This window comes from Cricetulus griseus, chromosome 3 (genome assembly GCF_003668045.3).
Source record: "Cricetulus griseus strain 17A/GY chromosome 3, alternate assembly CriGri-PICRH-1.0, whole genome shotgun sequence".
Taxonomy (NCBI): Eukaryota; Metazoa; Chordata; class Mammalia; order Rodentia; family Cricetidae; genus Cricetulus; species Cricetulus griseus.
The window spans coordinates 244,797,465-244,820,975 of record NC_048596.1 but is presented as its reverse complement, the minus strand read 5'-3'; the positions used below and the strand labels follow the sequence as shown (position 1 = coordinate 244,820,975).

The following is a 23,511-nucleotide window of genomic DNA, read 5'->3' as shown; positions in this document are numbered from 1 at the left end:
CAACCAACAATTTTGAACTTTTTTTCTTGCCAGTTCTGGAAATCGAACCCCAGATTCAGGGCCTTGTCCATGCTAAGTAAGTGCTCTTGAATGTTGAAACAAATGATGAAAACTCAGTGGGCTGCCTTCCACGTAACGCTGTCCTTTGATCCACTAGTACACCAAGAACAGGTAGGTTAAACATCTGAACACAGTTTTCAAAAAACTCAACTGTAGCAGTGTTGTCCTGTCTACCATCTTTTACCATTGCTGTATTTTCATTTATTTGGGGAACATTCTGAACTAAAGGACAATGTTCTTTAAAGATAAATGGGAAAAATATAAAATATTTACTATCGGTCTTTTCATTGCAGTTTTCTATTGAGTTTGTATGCTGTTATACAACACATACTTTGTACATTTTTCTACTATAAATTTTAATGGTCTGATAGTTTTCTATCTGGGAATAGAACTGAGAGAGAGAGAGAGAGAGAGAGAGAGAGAGAGAGAGAGAGAGAGAGAGAGAGAGGACCAATCTCTTATTCATTATGTTACTAATAGTTACAGTTATAAGCAGTGCTGCATTACATATTCCTATACCAGTAAATATTTGCACATTGCAATGACCAGACATTTTAGGGATTGACCTAACTGGATCCATTATGGGGAGAAGAATAGATGTGCATACAGAAAGCTGGGGTGGGGTTGGTCATGCACTCTGATAAAGATGCACCAACAGCAACCAAGAAGTTCAGTGGGTTTGTAGTATATAGCTGAACAAAGAGCCAGGTTTATCTTATTTGGTTAAGAGCTCTCTATAGGGAAGCAGTCTTAGTCTATAAACACCCAGGAGGAGGAGGTGTGGTTGTTAGTTTCTGCAGTGCAGTGGTTCTAGCTAAAGGGCAGTCCTTTGTTAACACTAGTACTCGGGCCAGGAAAAGGCTTTGCCATACCTCAAGGCCTCACTCAGAGAAGGTCTTGCCATTCCCATGGATTTGAGGCATTGGAGTCTTTGACATAACCATGTACTTGTCAATGATACACATCCACTCAGGACTTCATTTGATCTACAGCACTTATCCTGTGTCCTTTATAGACAAATCGTAGAAGCAGGCACCTGAGCACACTTTACTTCATGTGCCCTGTTGTCATTCTTGATAGTTTTTGGTTTTGATTTGGTTTTGATTTGGTTTTGTTTTGGTTTTGGCTTTGGTTTTTGAGACAGGTTTTTTCTCTGTGTAGCCCTGTCTATCGTGGGACTTGCATTATCTCTGTGAGTTCTAAGGCCAGCCTGGTCTATCATGCAAGTTCTAGAACCAGGCTGGGCTTAGAACTCACAGAGATCCACCTTCCTCTGCCTCCCAAATGCTGGGATTAAAGGCATTTGCCGCCACCATCAGTGGGCCAATAATTTATTTTTAATCTGTATTGCCCCTTTGCTTTTGAATAAAGTCTATTTTAGTCTAAAGAGTGAAACCTTCTAAATAAAATGACATAAGCAGTGTTATTTCTAGATTCAAAAGGATATATAATGTCAAGGTTGGCTTGGGACTCAAGGTGATCCTCCTGCCTCAGCCTCCCCAAAGCTGGGATTATGAGTGCTAGCTACCAAGCCAGGCTCTAAACTTCTGATGAAAATTGGCAATGGTCTTGTGGAAAAAAAATATTTCTAATTTATATTCCCTCCAAGAGTTAAATTCACTTTTAGGTAGGTGAATGGCAAACTCATATCTATTTTTAGAAATAATTTAGGATCTGGGCAATACCAAAAGAAACAAACAGAGAAACAAATGATTCAGACATGGTTTATTGTATATATTGATGCTATGTCCTGACACTGTAAGCATTCAACAGTGTCCACTAGAAACGAAAGTGGTGTGTGGATCTTCAGTGCCCAAACTAGACCTAGTACCGAGTATCAGATATTCAATCCTCTATTGAAAGTCTAATGGGTGCTGCTGTTGCTGGAGCTATATTCGGTTCTTGCTTTAAGAATCCAAGCACAAACATAGAGTTTTAGCAAACAAGGCTTATTGAAAATGAAAGCAGGTACAGTCCCAAAGGCACAAATGGGCCATCACAAAGGGATGGGGGCAGCCCACAGGACCTGAGGTCTTAGGATTTTACCTACCTTGTCCACCCTATTCTCTAAGTCAACCCTTCTTGAACAAGTTGAAATGTCTTCCACATGTTTGCTCAGAATTGGTTTGTTCCTGCTACCTCTCTCTCTTCTTCTCTTCTTCTATGTAGCCTGGGCTGGCCTGGAATTCCATATGTAGCCAAGGATGCTCTTGCACTTCCAACCACCCATCAGTACTGGGATTACAGGCATTCACTATTGTGCCTGACTTTTCTCTTTGATATTGTTTAATCATGATGGAAGGCTCGGAAAGGCAAAAACCGTCCCCAACTCTATCTCCATACTTCCTAACACTACAACACACTTAGTTGCAACTAAAACCATCACTCAGGTATTACTATAAAAGTGATAACACTCGGGATATACTCCACCTAAAGAAAGTTTCAATCCCTTCAGTCCCTACATTATCACGTGAATGTACACACACACACACATGCAATGTCTATAAGCATTTATTTTATAAATATCCGTTGTATGTTTGATATGTGTAAAGTCTAAAAGATAAAGAGAAAAAAGTCATGTCCCATCATGCCTCATTCTCCACGTAAAGTGCAGGTAAAGGCCAGGACGTAAGTGTTCAGGTGTCCCTGACATTGAACTGCCTCCAGACTGCCCTCCAATCAGAACAGTCACCTCCTGTGCATTCATTTACAAAACCAATCAGAACAAAGTTTATAAGCTGTCTTCACAGCACATATACTACACAAAACTCAATAAATATATACTCAAACCCCAGTTCTTGTAAGCCTCTGAAAACCCCTGGGAACCTGACCAGTCAGTCCAGTAGCTGCATTGGAACTTGTTGGAAAGACTCGCGCACTTCAGCTGATGAAGCTAAAACAACTCTTTCACAATGCCCGTATCTGTAAAAGAGGCAAATGACAAACAGAAAAACATTTTCAGAAACCATCTTTATTAGTGGTTCCATCAATTTCGTGTTTCTATTAAGTGGTGGTTTTTCTGGGATGGTGTACTAAAATTAAGATGTAAGTGTAACAAGATGGAAGGGAGAGACAGGTTGGAATGCCTGAGATCTCCAATTAAAATATTACAGTGCTTTCTGTCGGAGGAAATTCAAGGCAGAGGGCTCCTACCGTTGGTCAGAATCTCGCAAGTTTTTTGTTGGTGGTGATGGTTGCTTGGGTTTTGTTTTGCTTTGCTTTGCTTCGCTTTGCTTTGTCTTTGCCAGAGGAGAGCAGAAACTACCAGTAGAAGAAACGCCATGCCCAGAAACAGATGGGAGGGAAACCGCTCCTAAAAGGCAAAGTCAGGCAGGAAACAATGCGGGGAGGGGGACGGGATGGGGAGGGGGGATACAAAGTGAGACAACTTTGTACAAACATGCCTGAAATCTCAAAAATGGGAGTTTGAGCAAAAAGACACCTACATGGAGACAACGGCAGATGAGAGAAGTCAGGGAAGCAAGCAGGATCAGTTTTGAAAGAAAAAGCTGAACATTTAAAATGGACTCTGTTTTTCACCACGCCGGCGCTAAAACCTAGGACCCACACAATCGTGGGATAACTAAACGACGAGGATGGGATTCGAACCCACGCGTGCAGAGCACAATGGATTAGCAGTCCATCGCCTTAACCACTCGGCCACCTCGTCACCGCTATGAAGGGGTTCTTAATGTAGATAGTATACTGTGTCTTCTTCTATGATTTAGGGGCATGTAACTTTGTGTTGGGAGGTTTGGGGGGATCCATTGTTTTATTTGCCTTTTCAATTAGATTGTTCTAATTTACAATCTCTATCACATCATAGCATATGTCATTAGTGAAACCAAAGTCTTTGCTGTCTGTAAATAGACCCCCTTGGTTTGATAAAAGAAAAAGAAGAAATAAATTGTTGGAAAGAAGTAGATGCGAATAAAGCCACAGACAAGGATGAGTCTCGTTTTAAAACTAAAATTGGATTTTGTCATTTCTATGTGGCCATGCATATTAATGTTATCATCATTGGGGTTATGATGTATCTCTCCTTGGTCCCAATTAGGCTTCTAATATAAATAAATGCCTATCGTATGACATAACACTCGATTCCAAGGAGCCCAGGTAGGAATGAGTGAAGAGCTGGGGTACTCGGCTAAATGATGATTGGTTCTTAATGTCAGACGGCAGACTAGACTTTGAGACACAGAATTGCAAGTGTATCTGAGATGACTTTGTTTTGTCCATTTTATAGAGGAAACTGACAAGGTCGGTCATTTGGTACTGCCATTTGATACGTTTCGTATTGTTATTTATTTCTACACTAAACCAAATCAAGCAAAGATCACCAGGAACACATTTTTTAGTCGGATGAATTGGATTTGTTGTTCTGCAAATAGGAACAACACATACCATGGTGAAACCTTGGAAGACTCGGCAGCATGGTGAAGTAAAGGGCTTTTATAGTATTTGTGTGTGGAATTCGTGATATGGGGGAAGATGCCAGGAAGGTGCTTCATTCTGCATGGACAATTCCAGGTAGAGTGTTCAGATGCTTAATAACTAAAATGCTGTAACTGATACACTAAGAAAAGACATTGTTTCATTTTTAAAAAATGGTGATTGTGTATCTGAATATATTTGATTTAGAAGGTAAGAGTGGAGAGGAAAGTCTGTAAAACCTGTGATCTCACTTTATTGGTTGTCAAGAGATATTCGGTAACTGTTTAATCATCCATGCTTAGTCAAGAAGTGAAAAGATTTGCTGTTGTGCTGCGGAGATGCTGTGAAGTTATACAGGTTAAAAGACAAACCTTAGGGCCCAGCTGTGAGTGTCAGGATAGGTCCTGACATCCAGGAGCAGTAAACAGTCACACCTGTCTCTGGACACCAGATATATGTTGCTTTTTTCATCTATACCTAAAATTATTGTTCTTTAAAAAAAAAAAAAGTGTGTGTGTTTATCATGACCTTAAATGGAGATGGGGCTAGGGTTTCCTTTGCCAGGAGGAAGAGCAAGGTTCTAGGATTTGTTCCGGAGAAGAGGAAGTGTACGGCTGAGGGCATATCTACCTATGCATACCAGGTATATTCCTGGTTTGGGGGAAAATTAAAATCAAGGACACCAAAACAAACAGACCCACTGAGGCTTGAAGTCCAGGCACTAGACATTATATCCTGCGTCCCTTGAACTGGATAATTACTGAAAGACTGGCATGCACCCTTAATAGACAGTTAATCTTCTAAATAATGTCAGCCCATTAGTATAGGTGCTTGGATGGTGTCCCAAACAAGAGAAGCTCTAAAAGGCACACAAATGTACACTGTGAAGGCCCAAGCTTTCCAAGACAAAGTCCATACTAAATGACAGTTTTACTTTGAGCAGCCGCGAGGAAAATGAGAAACTGAAATTTTAAAAATTGAAGCACTTGCAGTTAGGTGTGTACATCCTGAAGGTGAACTAATGGATGCCTAGGGATGTGGGGCACAGGTTAAGGATGTGGGTCACAAAGATGTGACATGGACGGGACACACTTCAAAGTCTAGCATAATAACCACTATACCAAATATTCCTTGTTGCTACCATTTCTTTTTGTATTCGAAGGTATATTTTCAAGAGGTTCCAAAGAAAAGCTTACTTGGCGAAAACGGAGACACTTAAACATACAGTTCCCTAAACACACATATACTTGGCATAGGCCAGAATGAGCATACTTAAAGTGGACTCAACCATTGGAAGAAGTAGGAGGATCCAACTGCTGGTGGAAGTATATTCAAAAGATACACAAAGGTCCCACCGAGATTTGAACTCGGATCGCTGGATTCAAAGTCCAGAGTGCTAACCATTACACCATGGGGCCACATACAGCGCCCTGTCTGTATAGGAAACTACTTGAAGCATTTATGACTATATCTTAGTCTCAATGAAAATTTGAATTCTATTTTTATCCATAACAATTTCTCCTCAGACAGAAAATACACGAATGACTCGTGTGTTCTGTTTTGTAAGAACCAAGTTCACATATAAAATCAACTGAAGTTCAAACAATATTTAGTCATTTGCATAGGAATTCACTCAAATCCAGGATAAACAAGGCGTATCCCTAGTCTTCGCATCTGCACAAAATTTTGTCTCATTAGGGTAACTCTAGTTTCCAACAAAAAAAGGAGACAAAGGAGACACGTGGGTCATTGGTTTATATCATATAAGGGAATAGAGCAGTTGTAGAAGAAAAGCATTTGATTTTGCAACCTGGGCGGGGTTTTAGATGAGATGAGAAAATGTTGAGATGTTTTAACTACGGTAGGTAGGGGAATTTTGAATTTGATTAGAATGTTGTAGACAGTAAATAGTGAGAGAAGCGCACCAAAATTCAGGTGAGGTCCCACCGAGATTTGAACTCGGATCGCTGGATTCAAAGTCCAGAGTGCTAACCATTACACCATGGGGCCTACAAGAGACGGAGCTCCTGACAGACCTTACACCGAGAGTGTGGAGCCTGATTTCAGTTTTCATGGTCTGGATTTGTAGTATGTTACTGCGCGCTGCTCCTTGGGAAATGAGAACTGTGTGTTTGCCAGACTTGACATTTGCTGCACTGTAATTTACAGAATAAAGTGCTTCATTTTTTTCTACGACAGCAATAGAAAAATCTGTATGCGTTAGGAAGCCTAGGCGTTTTAAATAATAGCAATAGAGTTTTGGGTTTTTTGTTTTTGTTTTTTTAAATAAAATTTTGCCAAAACAAAGTTTTGAAAATTGAAAATTGTCTGGTATTTTGATTCAGAAATAGGTCCTCCGAAACAATCTAGAGTCAGGCCAAACTGGAAATTTGTTTAAATATTGATTATAAAACTTTAAATACACTCTGGAGCAAAATAGCATTGTGCTGCGTGTGCCCAAGGTTTTGGACGATCTAATGGAGGATAGGTGAATGCTGGAGAGGTTTTGGAGTTCAAACGTGAAATTGATTTCAATATCAAACTTGTACTAGGTTGCGTCTTGTGAAATTCAAAAGAAGAAGACAGATTTGGAGTAGAACGAACGCTGTTCCCAACCAAAGAAAACTGAGTCAATTTTACTGTTTACCGGGTTGGTACCGACAGATGTTTTTAATACCTGCCAACAAAAGACAACTCCGTAGTCGGCAGGATTCGAACCTGCGCGGGGAGTCCCCAATGGATTTCAAGTCCATCGCCTTAACCACTCGGCCACGACTACAAGAATGACGGAGACGTTAGGATATATTCCCAAGAGAAGTAGTTCTCTTGTTTTATAAATGCTTTCAAAATAATCTTTGTGCAATGTAATAACAGGAGAAGACGACGACTTGTCATCATGATAAAAGAGACTGCCTTTGAAGATTGGCAAGCAGGAATTGTAGAGTTCTGATGTAGGACGTCCTCAGGACCTACCCTGCTGAGGTTAACGCCAAGGTGACCCTCAATCCTTGAAGCTGAGTGGCAGACACTCCCAGGTATTAAACACAGGAGTAGTTACTTTTATCTTTATGATTCTTAAATCTCCAGTTCGGTGCTCGAAAGAGCATGGCTGGCCTTTTATCAAAAGTAATAGCAGAGGATGGTTTCGATCCATCGACCTCTGGGTTATGGGCCCAGCACGCTTCCGCTGCGCCACTCTGCTCACCCAGGAGCACATGCTGCCTTTGAAGTCTTTAGTGAAGATAGAAAACGTCTTTTCCGTGTCTATTTCCGTCTCCTTTTTTTAATCATTGTTAACTGTCGAGCAGGACAGGAAACGTAATATATCTCTATACGATTGTGCCTCCCAATTTAGAGTTCTTCCCACTGAAAATAAGTCAGCTGAAGCTGGAGCTCAGGAGCTCGTTAACACTTGTTTCCGGATAGAAAACCAAAGACATACTGAATGATAGACTTTTAAATACCTAGCTTTCAAACGATTTGATTTCGCTAAACTCAAGTTTAGGACACAAAATTAGCTTTTTGTTTGGAGGGGGAGGGGGCAGGTTGTTTTGTGATTTCATAACTGAAATTCTCAAAAATGTTTGAACTGCATTGGCCGGGAATCGAACCCGGGCCTCCCGCGTGGCAGGCGAGAATTCTACCACTGAACCACCAATGCAACTATATGAGATGCCCTTTATATCTATTCCTATATATCTATTTTTATGTCCCATATATCTATTCCTATATATCTGTTGTTATGTCGTCTTACCCTTTTTTCGGATAGTTATTGAATGAGTCAACACTTAGAAAACCAATTATTTAAAAACAGAGATTTCTTCTACTAAAATAAAAAGTTAGAGATTTTAATACATGAAAGAAATGGACCCTGAAAGCCTGCATAAACTTGAATGAAAGCCTACCGTCTAGTATATCTGGTCTTAATCACGTCTCCAGAACAGAGTTGTGGTGTCTTGCAAAGGTGATAGGTTGCTTTGGGGAGGGGAGGGGGGGAGAAAAAGAAAAAGCAAGAAGCCGAAATAACAAACTAAGAGGTTCTTAACGGCTTTCTGAAAAGGAAAATCTGGAACTGTAACCGTGTTCCTATAAGTCCTAGATGTAAGCTACTGAACAGGACAGTAACAGAAACATCTCGAATTTAATCAAATTACCTAACTTGTTCTTAATTAATCTTCTCTAACAATTGGAGTAAAGAGCTGGCTTCAAAGGGAGTTTAAATGATGCTCAATTAAAAACAGTTTACAATAAAACACTTTAGGGAAAAAATTAAAACCTTTAAAATCAACCTGAATGAGGAGGTGGCTTACCTGCGATCCCAGCACCGAGGAGGCAGAGACAGACAATTCTCTGTGAATTCCATCCCATACCCACCGCAGACCCCTGAGTCCCCCACCCTACACCACCCCCGGTTAACATAGCAATTTTAGACTGGCCAGAGTTAAGTAGTAGAAATCTGGATATTTGGAGGGAGGCACCAGGGGGTCAGGACTGGGCGGGGGTGGGGGAGGGCTGGGGGGACGACAGAGACAGAGGAGAGCCAGTTAGTTTATGTGGGTCAGATAATCATTTGACTCTTGGATAGAAGCCTGTTACCAGACATGTTGAACAAAATATTTTTATAACCCTTCCCCGCCCAAAGGTTGCGTGCAAACCAGTCTTTCAGAGCTTTCCACTGAGACTCTGATGGGTATTTCAAGGGAATCTTGAAATAGAAAAGCACTTATTTGCAACATCTTGGTTCCTGAGCAAATATCTGGAGAATGGAATGTTAGGTTGATGGAAGTGTGGGACGTAAATTCACGTTAATAAGGAGAATAAGCTACTGGGATATTTTCAATCTTCACATTCAATACCAGCTACCACAACATGTAAAGGAAAAAATTACTTTAAAAAATCAAATTTACGGGAAAACCAGTAGCTAATCTTATAGATGTCCTACAATGAAATTAAAATACTTGTAGCTGAATGTGTTGGGGCAATCCTGTAATCACATCACCTGGGAGGTGAAGGCAGCAGATCAAGGGTTCTAGGTAATTCTTAGCTATCAAGAAGCCCTCAGTTCAAAACTGACCTAAATTGTATGTACAGACCCTGCCTAAAATCCTCCGGATTAAAAATGAATACCAAACTGGCAGGATCTGTAATCCCTGAATAAGCAAGCTTCTAGGAATTTTTGCCTCAAGCTCAAAGACCTGGCTCTTTCTGGGATTAAAGGCGTGCACCATTGATGTTTTGATTTTTTAACACCAGAAAACTGTTTAATTTTGAACACCGAAACATCTGTCCCTGAAGCCTAGTTACTTCAGGTGACAATGTCACTGACTTTGTTCTGCTGATGTAGTTGAGGTCTAAATCCTAGAAAAGGAATTCATGTTAGTAGATGGAAAAAAGAAAAGAATTAAAAGAAAAGGAAGAGACTAACCAAGAGAGGGGAGCCAGGGGCAGAAGCCAGAAGGCCCAAAGAGGACAGGTAGTCAAAATGGTTGGATTACATAGGGAAGGGCTGGTGGGGGAAGAACAGCCCAGCCAGTGGGTTGGAGAAGTTTAGGGTAGGGGACCAGTATGCAGGTCATGAGGGCCCTGCAACAGGCAGGGACTCAGGGATGCAGGAAGAACCAGAGTCAGCTTGGATATGTTAAAGAAGGCACCACAGCCATTTGTCTCAGGGTTTGAGACTTAACAGTTTGGAGGTTGAAAGCTTCTGTAAATGTCATTTTAACTTTACCTCAATGTGATTCACCAGTGTAAATTTGTTGTGTGTACAATTCTGCTTTGTTTAAACTGGGTTGGGGGGTTGTTGTTGCTTTAGGGGTGGGGTTGGGGGTTTTTGTTTGTTTGTTTTTTGTTTTTGAGTTCAGCATTTGTGTTTCATTTCCCATTCTGACTAGAGTGTGACTCCAGTATGGTCTAAGAGTGCTCTGGGACTGCCAGGGTGACACAGAGAAACACTGTCTCAAAAACAAACAAACAAAAAAAAAAACAATAAGTAATTAATGTCTTAGTTTGTAGGGGAATGCTAAAATGCTGGCTATGGTTGTCAATGCCTGTAACCCTGAGACAAGAGAATATACTGCAAGCTTAAGCCAGCTTGGGTACATGATACTATATCTAATCTTTGCCTCCAAATCTAGAATCTTCATAGCTATGGATCATGTCACCTGATCCTCTGGTCATGAACTTCTCCAGAGTGAAGAACTGATGAGAAGATGTTCCAGCAGTACAACACCCACAAGGGTTCCCTCACTGACTACACCAGTCAGGCTTCCTGGGTTCTCTTGGCATGGTGGCCTCAACCTTGCCTTGTCCAGCTCAGTTTTAGTAAGAATCCTGTCAAGCCACGCCAGTTAGTGAGGACCCTCCCTATTACCCTCTTCTTAGTGAAGGCAGGGGTGTAAATGAGTTCACCAGACCCAAGATAAATGATAAATAGGTGTTCTATTAGGGAAGAACTTACACAGATAAGAGTATATAACTGCCGCAGCTTTCCTGCTCCAGAAGATGCAGTCTCTACCTTTCCCACTCTCTCCAAGACTCAAGAGAGCACGCCTGAAGCTCCTCTACCTTAAAGGGATCATGTCTGCACCTGGAACCCAAAGGATGTGGCCACTACTACAAGTTCACTGGCAAGACAAGATGCCACTACATCTCAGTACTTTTCCATCTTTGTCCTGCCCTCACCTAGCCCCTGTCTATAAACCTTCAGCTGCCCCTTGCTGTTTGGAGTTAAGGTCAGCTCCATACTGCCACCTCTTTCTCAACTGCAGTCACTGGAATAGAATCTTCCCTGCCAGATTTTTAAAAGTTAATTATTTAACTTTACCTGTGTGTAAGGGCACACAAATGATCAGAAGTGTCAGGTATTGAGTGAATTACCAATACGGAGTCAGGTAAAAATATTAGGGTATTTATTAGGGAGATGCCTTACTTACACAGCAACCTAGCCAGCCGGCCGGGAACGGAGTAACTAGAGCAAGCCAATGATGAAAAGGAAGAAAGGGCCCCCATGTGTGTGCCCCTCACTCTTTTTTTTTTTAATAGACGTCACATTTATTAAACGGTGTGATACAACTTGGAATTACCGAATTCCAATAAATAAATTTCACTTTTGGACATTTGATCTGTTACTTTTTAGCACCAACAGACTTGGTAACTGCCTGATGCTAACTCAACCTGTTGACAACTCTCCACTGGCCATTCAATCTGCCTAGTAACAAGTCTTTTGGATCTTCTGTCATTCCTGAGGTATGGGCTACTGCCCTCCTTTCTGTACGATCTGGGCAAACCGACCGGTGATAGCAAGAGTGGTGTCAATGAAGCAGTCCACACAGCTAGAGAGAGAGTTTTCAGTGCGGGAGTCTAGCCGATATCCTGGCTTCTCCACACACTTATCCCAACATAGTTCCATGAAGTGATGCACCTGCGCAGTGAACTGCGCCTTCTGCTGCTCCGCGGCCACCAGGCGCTGTAACTCCGCTTCGTCTGCTTCACCAAGCTCGGCCATTGTCGGCTTCGTGCCCCTCACTCTTAAAACCTTCCCCACAGTACCCTGACCACACCAGTCGTGGTCAGGCACACCTGTAGCCAGCTCTTAGGATGCATGGTTACAGTGTCTCCCTACAGTCAGGTGCTCTGGAACTGGAGCTCCAGACAGTTGTGAACTGACTGATAAGGGTGTTGGAAACTGAACACCAGTCCTTCAAAGCTAGCACTGAGCAATAGTCACCCTTAACTGCTGAGCCATCTCTCTGGACCCCTGTCCTCCCATTTTTAACAAATGTTAAAAACAACTGAACCCTAACAACATCAGGTGAAAAGAACATTATGTCCAAGTTACAATAAAGTCTAAGGAACTGCCCAAGTTTTTTTTTTTTTTTTCTTAATTTAATTTTAATTCTTAGGTGCTCTTCTGCACTATGCTTCAAAATACAACAGCAACAACTGAAATTCTCACTGCTACTTTCTTGATTTAGAGAACCATTTTTTTTCCTGTAGTACCATTCGCCATATACAAACCTTTATCTAGACTGTAATCTGTGTGTAGTTCCTTCAGCCCTCCCACTCATCCCCTTCTTCTTAAACCAAGTATCTCCATTTTTTTATACCAAGCCTTGTTTTGGTGCACATATTCCCAGAGCTTGGGCCTGACTCCAGCATTCTGACTCTCCCATTGTCAGCCAGAGGCTGTCATCACTCTTACAGCTCTGGGCTATCCCTGGGTGGAGAATGGGCTTATTCTTGTAAACACCATAGTTTACCCTAATCACCAGTAAATACTGGCTCTCCTCACCACTTAACAGCTGAAACCCTGGGTGTGATTCATTTTTCTAAGAAAATAGCATAAATTATCTGTTCAGCGTTTGTTTTTTTACATAATTTATATTTTCTACCTTTCAAGAAAAGACTTTATCTCACATATCTGAAAAATATAGGTGACACTTCACACAAAAAAGCAAACAAATTAAAATATTGCTTAATCTCCTACCAACAGGTATATGCTGTTAGTATTAGATAGAATCATTAGTTGTTCACAGGGAACATTCTGTGTAATCTGATTTATGTACAATGTGCCTACAAAAAATGATTTCACACATCTTCAAGTTTCTTTTTTAGTCTTGTTTTGTTTATTTGTTTTTGTTGTTGTTGGTTTTGTTTTGAGACAGGATTTTGCTATATAGCCATGGCTGCTCGGGTACTCACCATGTAGACAGATCAGACTGGCCAAGACCTCACAAAGATTTGCCTGCTTCTGCTTCATGTAACACCACACTCAGCTATTCTAAGGGTCTCAAACATGTTCTGTTAAATATTCTTGGGTATCTCTGCAATGGCTACAGAATATTTTGCTGTGTGATAGACGTTTAGACTGATCCTCTTGTTAGTGTAGGATAGGGACCAGTTCAGCTGTTGAAAGTGCCTGCAAAGGGGAGTGAGGATTGAGGGAAAAGAAGACCGAAGATAGAGTTGGGAGTGTTCTTAGTGAATACTATAGGTGCCTCGAATTTATTTCTCATACCTCTGTTATACCCAAAGCAAAAGCGAGCGCAAAAGACTTCCTTACCATAATTCAAGAAACAAACAAGCATAGTCACCTCCTAAATACTCAAAACATCTAGCAACCACGCCCGAAGACAAACATACTGTTATTTGACCTTAAGGTGCAAGAATAAGTTTGAACTCTCTGACCTTAAGTCAAGATGGAAAAAGAGTCACTGTGGGCTCCCACAGTATACTGTGTTGACATCTGTTTATTTTCTTATCTCTGAATAATCCCAAGTCTATCTTTGGTGTATCAGCTGAAAATGACTCTCAAGTAGAACAAACAATGAGTGAAAGTCCCACAGTCCTGGGAAGGCCCTTCTCAAGGAGGACTCAGTCTTAAACAGCAAGAGAACAGTTGGGAACATGAGCTTAGCAACCCTAGGTGAGCTCCACCCACTTCTAGTGCTGCCTGAGAAAGATCAGCTGAGAACAACAGAAGATGGCAGTAAATTCACTGTTTATTCCAAGCACCACCTAAAGCTAAGGCCTCTCTCCCCTTGTTAGTGGGAAGTGTTATATGACATGAATAAAAATAAATGTCTACTCATCCCAGAGAGGGAACTGATGATAAACCAAAACAAAGACACCACCCAAATCCTACTCGGTGAACTGATGAGTTTTATTAGAGTTACTTACTTAAAAAAAAAAGAAAAAAGAAAAAGAAAAAAAAAAGAGCAGAAATCACTCAGACAGCTGTATCACCAAAGCCAGCATGGATAATGGTTCACAAAAGCTGGAAGCCTGGAGTATACTGCTCAGCAGGTTGGAGAATGTTCTTTCCCAATTACTCAACTGACATCTACTGCTTACAAGAAGTACAACTCTTCTGTCTCCCAGCAGGTCTTACTGCTTATATATGCTTAAGGAGGAGGAGGATAGTGAATCTAGTCAGTTTCAGGAACTTCATGAAACTGTTTTAAGTTGTCTACTTCCTGAGTCTAAGGAGGAAGGGCTATACTGCCTCCCAGTAGAACTTCCTGTTGCCTGTTGTTTTACCTCCCCTTTAGCAGCCTTGTGTCTTAATGAGCTTCTGTCCAAGATGGAAGGCTTTAATCTAGGAAGACGTTGCTACACAACAGAAAGCTAGGAGGTTGGCAACAACTTCTCCTCAAATTGACATTTTTTGACATAGGGTTTCATTCTGTATTCCAAGCTGTCTTGGAACTCACTATAACTCAGAATAGCCTCAAACTCAAGGATATCTCTTTTCTCAGCCTCTTGAGTACAAAGATTTTAGGGCTAAGCCCCTAAATCCAGCTTGCAATATATATTACTCACTAAAGTCTATTCTTACCAATCTGAATCCGGTCCTAGGGTTTTGGTTTTGTTTTGGTTTGGTTTTTTAGTTTTTTGAGAATGGGTTTCTCTGTGTAGCCTTGGCTGTTCTGGAACTCACTCTGTAGACTGTTGTGCCCAAGTCCCAAAGATCCCCAGAGACCACTAAGAAGACAGACAGACCCACCAAACTGCAAAAGCAATGTTTTGTTCATCCAACCATGACAGGAGACCCAGTCTGGCTAGCTGATGGAGCAGCCTCCAGAGGGAGCAAAGTTCCCTGTCTACTGCTAGTTTTTAAAGACAAAAGTCACAGGATAACATCAGTAGCTACAGGTTGGTTTCTGATTGGTTGACATTTGGGAACAATCAGGAGAATTTCTCAAAGCCATATTTTGGCATGAAATACCTGTGTACCAATTATTCTCATTGGTCAGTGCTGAGAGGGAACATTCTGTGGTTTCTGTGGCTTTGTCTTATTACTTGCAGGTGGCCTGTTGTACATAGATACCAACAGTTTTCAGAACTATATCCTGGAGCCTACAGGGGAAGTTTTGGTCTTGAGTTTCTTTTGTGGCCAAACAGTTCCCAGGAACCAAGTACCTAGAAGGCTGGGGGGGGGGGGGTTGGAGTTTCTTTGTGTTTAGTTTTGGCCCTAGGCTCCAAGAGGCCAGAGGATCTGGAGTTTCCTTGTGTCAGAGGCCCACTTGTTTTTTCTGTAGCCTGTCATGGCTGCTAAAGCAGGGGGCTGAGTGATGGTCTGGTCCCTTCATTTCTAAATTATTAGAAGTGAAGCCTTTGAGTTTAGTTTACCCCTTTCATAGACCAGGCTGGCCTCAAACTCACAGAGATCCACCTGCCTCTACCTCCGGAGTACTGGGATTAAAGGCATGTGTTGCCACCACCCTGTGGGGTTTTGTTTTGTTTTTGTTTTTTGAAATTTCAATTTGATTGACAAATACTATTTTTTTGACCTATGAAAAATTGTGAACTACTTTGAAATGCACTTCAAAATACAAATTACAAAATTATTGTGTGTGTCATCTAGTGCATATTTCCAGGTATTTTATCTTCTAAAAATCTATTTCTTTTATTGTCTCAAACTTATTGTAGAACTCTAAATTACAGAAAATCATCACTATTTAAATAATCCTTGTCGATAGGAATGTAAATGTATTGAGTCAGGTGAAATGTGATTTTTCTCTTGTAGGTGACAGGCCTCTCTCTAACTTATAGATTCACTCTACTTTCCTGGTTTTGTCTTCGTGTGTGTGTGTGTGTGTGTGTGTGTGTGTGTGTGTGTGTTTGTATACATGTTAGTTCTCCTTTTAATTGGTTGTGATAATACTCAATAATTATTGAATGAAATAAAACTTGAAAGTTCATGCTGGGTGTTGGTACACAAATGCCTTTAATCCCATCACTTGAGAGGAAGAGGCAGGTAGATCTCTATGAGTTCAAGGACAGCCTGGTCTATAGAGTGAGTTCCAGGACCCTGTATTAAAAAAAAAAAAAGTCCATTTTATATTTGTAAGAAAGTCATGATTGTGGATAGAATGGTACAGCCCCTTTTTAAAGGCCCAAGGCCTGTACATCCAACACTGGGAGGCAGAAGCAAGTGCATCCCTGTAAGTTTAAGCCTAGCTTGTTCTGTGTAATAAGTTCCAGGTCAGCCAGGGCTACATAGTGAGACCATATCTCAGGACCCATACAGTGGAAAGAGAGAACTAGTAAGTTGTCCTCTGACCTTCACACACATATGCACACAGTGAGTAACTGTAATGCAAAATTAATTTAAAAAGTTTTAACAGATGTATGAATGGATAAAGCTGCTCCTAGAAGTCATTGGCTGGCTGTTAAGTGAAAACTCAATCAGGGATGGGCTACTTCTCTATGAATTGTTGACCAGGCAGTCTACCTCAGTAGAAACAATACTGGTCATTGTCATTGCTCTTGGTTGCCCATCAGAACTAGAAGGTAAGCCCCTATTGCTGAAGACATCACACACCCTGGTTACACAGGATCTAATGATTATATGGAAGGGAGTTCTGAAGCCACTACTAAGATACCTATGACACTATAAGTAACCCCTTAGTCATGCTCCTGTAAATATCCTTGATGAAACTGGAACACACAGAGACACAAACAGACAGACAGGCAGGCAGGCATGAATGCACACACACACACACACACACACACACACACACACACACACACACACACACACACACACACACACACACACACACACACACACACACGCTGTAAAGGAAGAAGGGGTCTGATTGGGAAGAAGGAAGAGAGGGAACAGAAGTGGGGGGAGGGAGCAAGGGAAGATGATAAGGGATGATTAAGGGATGGATGTGATCAAAAATACATTTTATGCATGGAAAAATGTCACAGTGGAACCCATTATGTATAATTTTAGGATATGCTTGTAAAATCATTTCATAAAGCCATGAGAACCCCTCGAGCTGCTGGCAACACTTGGTGCTGTACTTCACCTTATCACTGCTCGGGATTTCTGCTCACTGCTCTCTGAGCTACCAGGTCCGAGTGCTACCACTGAACTAACTATACTTCCAATATCTTTCCCAAATTGTTTAGTATTTAGTGGTATACATCTTCCACCTTCTTCCGTAGTTCCTTCAAAATTGTTAAGCACCTTCTGTATACCATATGCTTTGCTAGGCACTGGGGTCATAGCATTCATACACACTGACTTTTCCAGTACTTGACAGTAGAGAACATTCAGGAAGTGAAGGGCTGACTAGACTAAGAAAGGCTGCCTTGGAAGAACTGATATGTTTTGGTTGAGCACTGAAAAATGAGTATCTAAATCAAGCACTGAAAGCAGAGAATATCTTTTCAGAACACCTTGTCAGAAACAGCAGCCACAAAAGTCCCATGGAAAGAAAGAGCAAAATGCAGTTCAGGACCTGAAAGGCAGCTGTGATGAGACTAACAGGCACAGGTGACTGCCAAGATAAGACTTACATTAAAACCAACATAATTAGAAGTTAAGTGCATGTCTGTAATCCCAACACTCTGGAAACTGAGGAAGGAAAATAAAAAATTTAAGGACAGCCCCATCTACAGAGTGAGAATATCTCAAAAAGCATAACACACACACACTCACACACACACACACACACACACAGACACACACACAGACACACAGACACACACACACACACACACACACACACACACACACACACACACACAAAAGGAGCATAACACAGCCCGGTGGTGGCACACACTAGGGAGGCTGAGGCAGGCGGATCTCTGTGAGTTCAAGGCCAGCCTTGTCTACAGAGTGAGTCCCAGGACAGGCTCCAAAGCTACACAAAGAAACCCTATCTCAAAAAACAAACCAACAAAGCATAACATTAAAACACCACAGTGGTTCCACAAATGTGCACAGTATCAACTTGTCTGGTAAAACAATCTTAATTTTAAAGCAAGCATAATGGAGATACTGATTTAATTGAGCAAGAGAAAAACTGGGAAGGTAACTGAATAAATTCATGTCTATTTTCCTTATGACTGGTACATAACAGGCAGGCAGTTTTTCACTTGCACAGTTTATTGTTCAAACAAAATGGGGGGGTGTCGATTTACAGCAAATGAATCTAATAACCTGACAATCCAGCCCTAAGGGATACCACTAATAATTAGAGGCAGAGTTCACCCACACTCAGCCTGCCTCCATCCTAAGGATGGAAGCCATTTTGTTATATGGTCAGGGCAAGTTCATTTCTGTTTGCTGCAAAATTCAAGTTGATAGTGCTTTAACCTGTTTCTGGAATTTGATGTGATCCCCACCTATGGAGTTTGACTCACACTTTGAATACATCCTGATAAGATGTTCTGCTAAGTAATTTTAAACTGCTCAGCTAAGTTCCTAAAAAAACAAAATTCCCCTGGAAATTCCCCTAACCCCTGTAAAACCCCTAGTCTTGTAGGGTTTTTGTTGTTGTTGTTGTTTTTGAACTATATAAACCCTATCTCCTCCTATGTTTTCAAACCCTACTTTAGGGAGATAGCTTTGTCTGACAGAAAATAAAGCTTGCTTAATTTGACCAACGAATTTGGGTAATAGTCTTTATTTTCCTTTGGTGGGGTTAACATGTGTAGAAGTAAAATGAAGCTGACCACAAGTCCAATAGCCTAGGCCACAGAAGGCCACCACGTCTACATCCACTGTGGGAGGGGTAGTGAATAGGATGCTGGTTCTGCAGTTGTTCTTCCTTGGGAACTATGAAAGCGGCTGAGACTAACCAGATCAACCAGGATGCAGAGATCCTAGTGTGAGGCGCGGTCACCGGGAAGGTCAGGTGTTGCCAGTATCCTTGAGTCTTGAGTTGAGGCACGCTCGGGACTACCTCTTGCTGAACTGCCTGGAACTTGGATTTTAATAGCCCTTCATAGTTGTCTTAGGTTTCTATTGCTGCGATGAAATAACCATACCCAAAAAGCAAGTTGAAGAGGAAAGGGTTTCCTGGGTTTACACTTCCACATTGTAGTCTATCATTGAAGGAAGTCAGGACAGGAACTCAAAGAGGGCAGGAACACGGAGGCCTCCGAGGGTGCTGTTTACAGGCTTGCTCCTCATGGCTTCCTCGGCCTGCTTTTTTATAGACCCCAGGATCACCTGCCTAGGGATGGTACCACCCACAATGTTGGCTCAGCCTTCCCTCATCAATCAGTAGAAAAAGCCCTGCAGTCTTATCTTACAGAAACATTTTCTTAATTGAGGGTCCTTCCTTTCAGATAACTCCAGCTCGCGTCTAGTTGACATATTAGCCAGCATAGAGGTTTATCCCGTCCTTGGAGACTTTTTGATCCCCACTCCTGATCCTGTGCAGCCAGCTCCCAGGCCTTACTGGTTACCCAGGCACTAGTTTCTGCAGTCAGCTCGGTCTGATGTCAGGACACTGAGCATGAGCGCTCCATCTTGTGAACCACTACATTTAGTTTTATTTTGTTCTATTCAGAGAGAGTATCAAAAGCTGGAACTCCGAGCCCCACTTTAGGATCCCAGTAAGAGCTACAGGGATGATACAGGAGAAATCTCACTGAGAGCAAATACACCGCCGTGCTTTTTGTTTGCACAATCCTCAAGCTACAAGAAGCTAATTAAACACCAGAGTAGAGCTTATTCGAAAGAGTCTTTTTATTAACCACCCTGACCAAAACACTTGACCCCGACGTGATTTGAACACGCAACCTTCTGATCTGGAGTCAGACGCGCTACCGTTGCGCCACGAGGTCACGGCTACCCCTGCCTTTCAGACTAATTTAAGGATCTTGAATGACCACCTCACCTGTGCTAAAATATTTCTTTGTAATTTTGAAGTTTGATCCGTTGTGTCAGCAAAGTGCACAGCTTCGTTAAAGGCCTTGCGTGACCGAGTAAGAAATTTCCCTGATTTAACCTTAACCCCCAAACGCGCTTGCTTCTTACATATGGTCTACTCATTTGCTGAATTTTTCTACTTTTCAGAAAGATGGTGGTTGTATGAAGCTTAGATTCGCAGCAAACAGAACCAAGAAACATCTCTTCCTCCTTTAGACCAGACTTTTAGGTTTGCAGTGCGCCAAAGCTTTGCAATGGGCCAGGCGAACTAGCCCCTGGAGGACCTCAAAGTAGTGGCCCCAAAACCTCGCCTCCGGATCAGAGTCCACCGACTTCCTGGCACTCATAGTGCCTACACGTTCAGTTCACAGCAATAACTCCAAGCAAAACAGCCTTCAGTTCCGTGGGTCTTGGAAATCAGGATCAGGAGCACGGATCTATTATTGTTGCTGTTCATAGAATCGCGGGGAAAGGGTTCTTACTTTTTTGCAAAAGAGCACAGGATTGTATTCCGAAGCAAAGTGGACAGCTACTTGAGCTTGAGTGCCCATGAGCCTATTACTAGGGGTTTTAAGATAGGGTCTTGCCTCGATTTGGGCAGCCATCTTCCTGCCTCAGCCTACCAAATGCTGGGGTTACATGCTGGAACACTCCTGCAGCTGGAAATTAAGAAAAGGGAAATTTTCCTGCTGCTAAATCTGAAAATGAATCAAAAGAATGTGTTTTAATCAAACCTCCAGGTGAGCGCGGGGGAAAGTTTGAGGGTCTCCCATTGTTTTGATAGTGTGGATGTGTTTTTGAGTTATTTCTTTCTCTGTTTTTTTCATTTGTTTTAGGCAAGGGTCTTGGCTGGTTCACCCTTGCCTCACGCTTACCGAGTACCCGAAGATGACCTGAAAACTACTGACCCTCTCCCTGCAGCGCCGGTGTTGGAACTCCAGACCTGTGCCAACATGACAAGTCTACTATTTTGCTCCTGAAAAGCGAAAACAAAAACAAAAACTGAACAATCCCTTTGTTCCTTATTCTCAAATAATCCACTACATGCCAACTGTTCTTAGTTGCTTTTAGTTGACTACAGGCAGCTCTGATGGGGCCACGATAACAACTGATATGATTTGACCCATTCACTTTTTATTGCTCCTCAATCCATTAATATCTTCAAAGCCAGTCCCTGAAGTTAGATTTGAGACTTGGTCTTCTCTCTCCACTAGCTGGAATAAGTCTGAGAAAGAGTAACCCGCAAGATAGATAGATAGACAGATAGATAAAAATTGTTAAGAAGATAAACTTCCTGTTAGAGGCTGGGCTACCTAATGAATTCTAGGGTATCCCAATCTGCAGTGTGAGACCCTGTGGGAAGGAAGGGAAGGAGAAAGAGAAAGAGGTAGGGGTGAAGAAAGAGAGGGGACACAGGTCTGGTCTTCTAGGATGGATAAAGAAATTATTAGTCACCTAGGGCTGCCATAATGAATACTGCAGGATGCAATATTTAAACAAGAGGAATTTCTTTTTTATTTTTTTTTTTGAGGAATTTCTTTTTATTTGTTTGGTTTGTTCACATGAATCTGAAGAACTGGGAGGACACAGCGAATCACCCACAGGCCGCCTCAGCCGAGTCCAGGGCGGACAGCTTCTGTGTGAACTCCACGGTGGAAACAGAAGCGGCAAGCTATACAAATCCCTTTGCCTGTTCCAGTCTCAGGTTGGAGTTGAGCCTGAGAAGGCCTGACGGACAGTTCAGTGTTGCTCTTCCATCAACCGTCCAGATTATAAGATTTCTGATCTCCACTCCTGAATCTTTTGTACTATCTGAATTTGTCTTAGATCTGTTTAAATGGAGTCTGTGGAAAGAACAAGGTGAATACTTGTCCTGGAAACATCGCTAGGTAACGGTGGCTCCAGGGTCTGTACAGCAGTGGTTCCCCTCCTTCAACGCCTAGCTGAAGCCCTAGCCCTCACCAAGACCTGTATCCTTGCTTCCGATAGAACGATTAAAACAAACAAACAAACAAATAAAACCCCACAAAACTAAAAAAAAAAAAAAAACACAAAAACTCAACAAATTCCTAACTTCAACAGTTTCTGTTTGAAACTCCATGTTATCGAATTCAAACTTGTTTCACAAATAGCAACAATACCGCAATCGCAAATCACGAAGAGAACAGTTTAATAACAAATGAGCACCAGACCCCTCATGTAGGACCACGTGGCCTAATGGATAAGGCGTCTGACTTCGGATCAGAAGATTGAGGGTTCGAATCCCTTCGTGGTTGTTTTTATTCTTCCGTCTTATTTCGACAATACTATGCTTCCTGACATAAAGTTAGTACTGGTTAAGCACAGAGAAAACCAAGAACACATAACCTGATCTAAGCACCCAAGTCAAAGAGATCTAGATTTCCAGTTTATTGAAGAAAGTAAGAAATAAAAGCTGCCACATGGGAAAACGAGCCAAATACCAAATGTGTGATATTCTGAAATACAATTGAGTTTCACTTTTAGAAGTCTTTTGGTTTGTTTATGTTTGGGTTTTTCTTTTGTTGTTGTTTTTAGAGACAGGGTTTCTCAGTGTAGTCTGTGTAGTCCTGGTTGTCCTGGAACTCACACTGTAGATCAAATTTAAGATACCAGAACAAAACAACAAAACAAAAATCTGGGAAACTTCGCCAAACTATGACACTGACATATATAGCCATTGCTGTCAAACACAATGAACCAACTTGGACCAGATTCCAATTAAAAAAGTAGCTAGCATGCCTTTAATCCCAGCACTCAGGAGGCAGGAGCATCATTACAAGTTTAAAGATAGCATGGTCTATATATACTATCCATTTCAGGCAAGCAAGGACTACTGGGTGAAACATGATCTCAGAGAGGGAGAGAAGCAAAGTGGCGGGGGTGGGGGGGATGGGGGTGGGGGTGGAGGGGGAAAACTGATATTTTAGAGAAATTTAAATAATTTTAGATATTATTATTAGATACTTTTAAGGAATTGCTTCATTGTCATCAATTGGACAAGGGCATAATGGTTGTGTTAGTATGTTTGTGTGATTCATGTTTATATATTTGGTCATATGTCCGCTAATTATTTTAATGTTATTCAGCAAAAAAAAAAGTAGATGAAACTAATAAACAGTTACATATTGACTCTAGATGATGGTGAATATGCAGGTAAATCCCTATTTTCATCTTCTTTATATGCTGAAAAACATCATAACAAAAGTTTGGCTAAGTGTGATAGCTCACACCTGTAATCCCAGCCCTTAGGCTGAGGCAGGAAGATTCCAAATTGGAGGCCATCCTGGGAAGCATAGCAAGATCCTGTCTCAGGGTTT

At 41.6% G+C, this 23,511-nt stretch overlaps 1 protein-coding gene and 8 non-coding genes across 9 annotated transcripts; 1 reads left to right on the top strand and 8 right to left on the bottom strand.

Annotated features, from left to right (window-relative positions):
• Positions 1–3,648: 3,648 nt before the first annotated feature.
• Trnas-gcu lies at positions 3,649–3,730 on the bottom strand. The gene has a single exon. It is a non-coding gene; the product is annotated as a tRNA-Ser (tRNA).
• A 2,110-nt stretch (positions 3,731–5,840) lies between these two features.
• On the bottom strand, positions 5,841–5,912 carry Trnaq-uug. The gene has a single exon. It is a non-coding gene; the product is annotated as a tRNA-Gln (tRNA).
• A 520-nt stretch (positions 5,913–6,432) lies between these two features.
• On the bottom strand, positions 6,433–6,504 carry Trnaq-uug. Its single transcript has one exon. It is a non-coding gene; the product is annotated as a tRNA-Gln (tRNA).
• A 687-nt stretch (positions 6,505–7,191) lies between these two features.
• Trnas-uga lies at positions 7,192–7,273 on the bottom strand. Its single transcript has one exon. It is a non-coding gene; the product is annotated as a tRNA-Ser (tRNA).
• Positions 7,274–7,624: 351 nt separating this feature from the next.
• Trnam-cau lies at positions 7,625–7,696 on the bottom strand. The gene has a single exon. It is a non-coding gene; the product is annotated as a tRNA-Met (tRNA).
• A 388-nt stretch (positions 7,697–8,084) lies between these two features.
• Positions 8,085–8,155, bottom strand: Trnag-gcc. Its single transcript has one exon. It is a non-coding gene; the product is annotated as a tRNA-Gly (tRNA).
• Positions 8,156–11,663: 3,508 nt separating this feature from the next.
• LOC100772445 (mitochondrial import inner membrane translocase subunit Tim8 B) lies at positions 11,664–11,999 on the bottom strand. Its single transcript, XM_027409547.2, has one exon. It carries the CDS (start codon positions 11,996–11,998, stop codon positions 11,747–11,749), a length of 252 nt encoding a protein of 83 aa, XP_027265348.1. The 5' UTR covers position 11,999; the 3' UTR covers positions 11,664–11,746.
• An 8,017-nt stretch (positions 12,000–20,016) lies between these two features.
• Positions 20,017–20,088, bottom strand: Trnaw-cca. Its single transcript has one exon. It is a non-coding gene; the product is annotated as a tRNA-Trp (tRNA).
• A 2,288-nt stretch (positions 20,089–22,376) lies between these two features.
• Trnar-ucg lies at positions 22,377–22,449 on the top strand. Its single transcript has one exon. It is a non-coding gene; the product is annotated as a tRNA-Arg (tRNA).
• Positions 22,450–23,511: the final 1,062 nt, after the last annotated feature.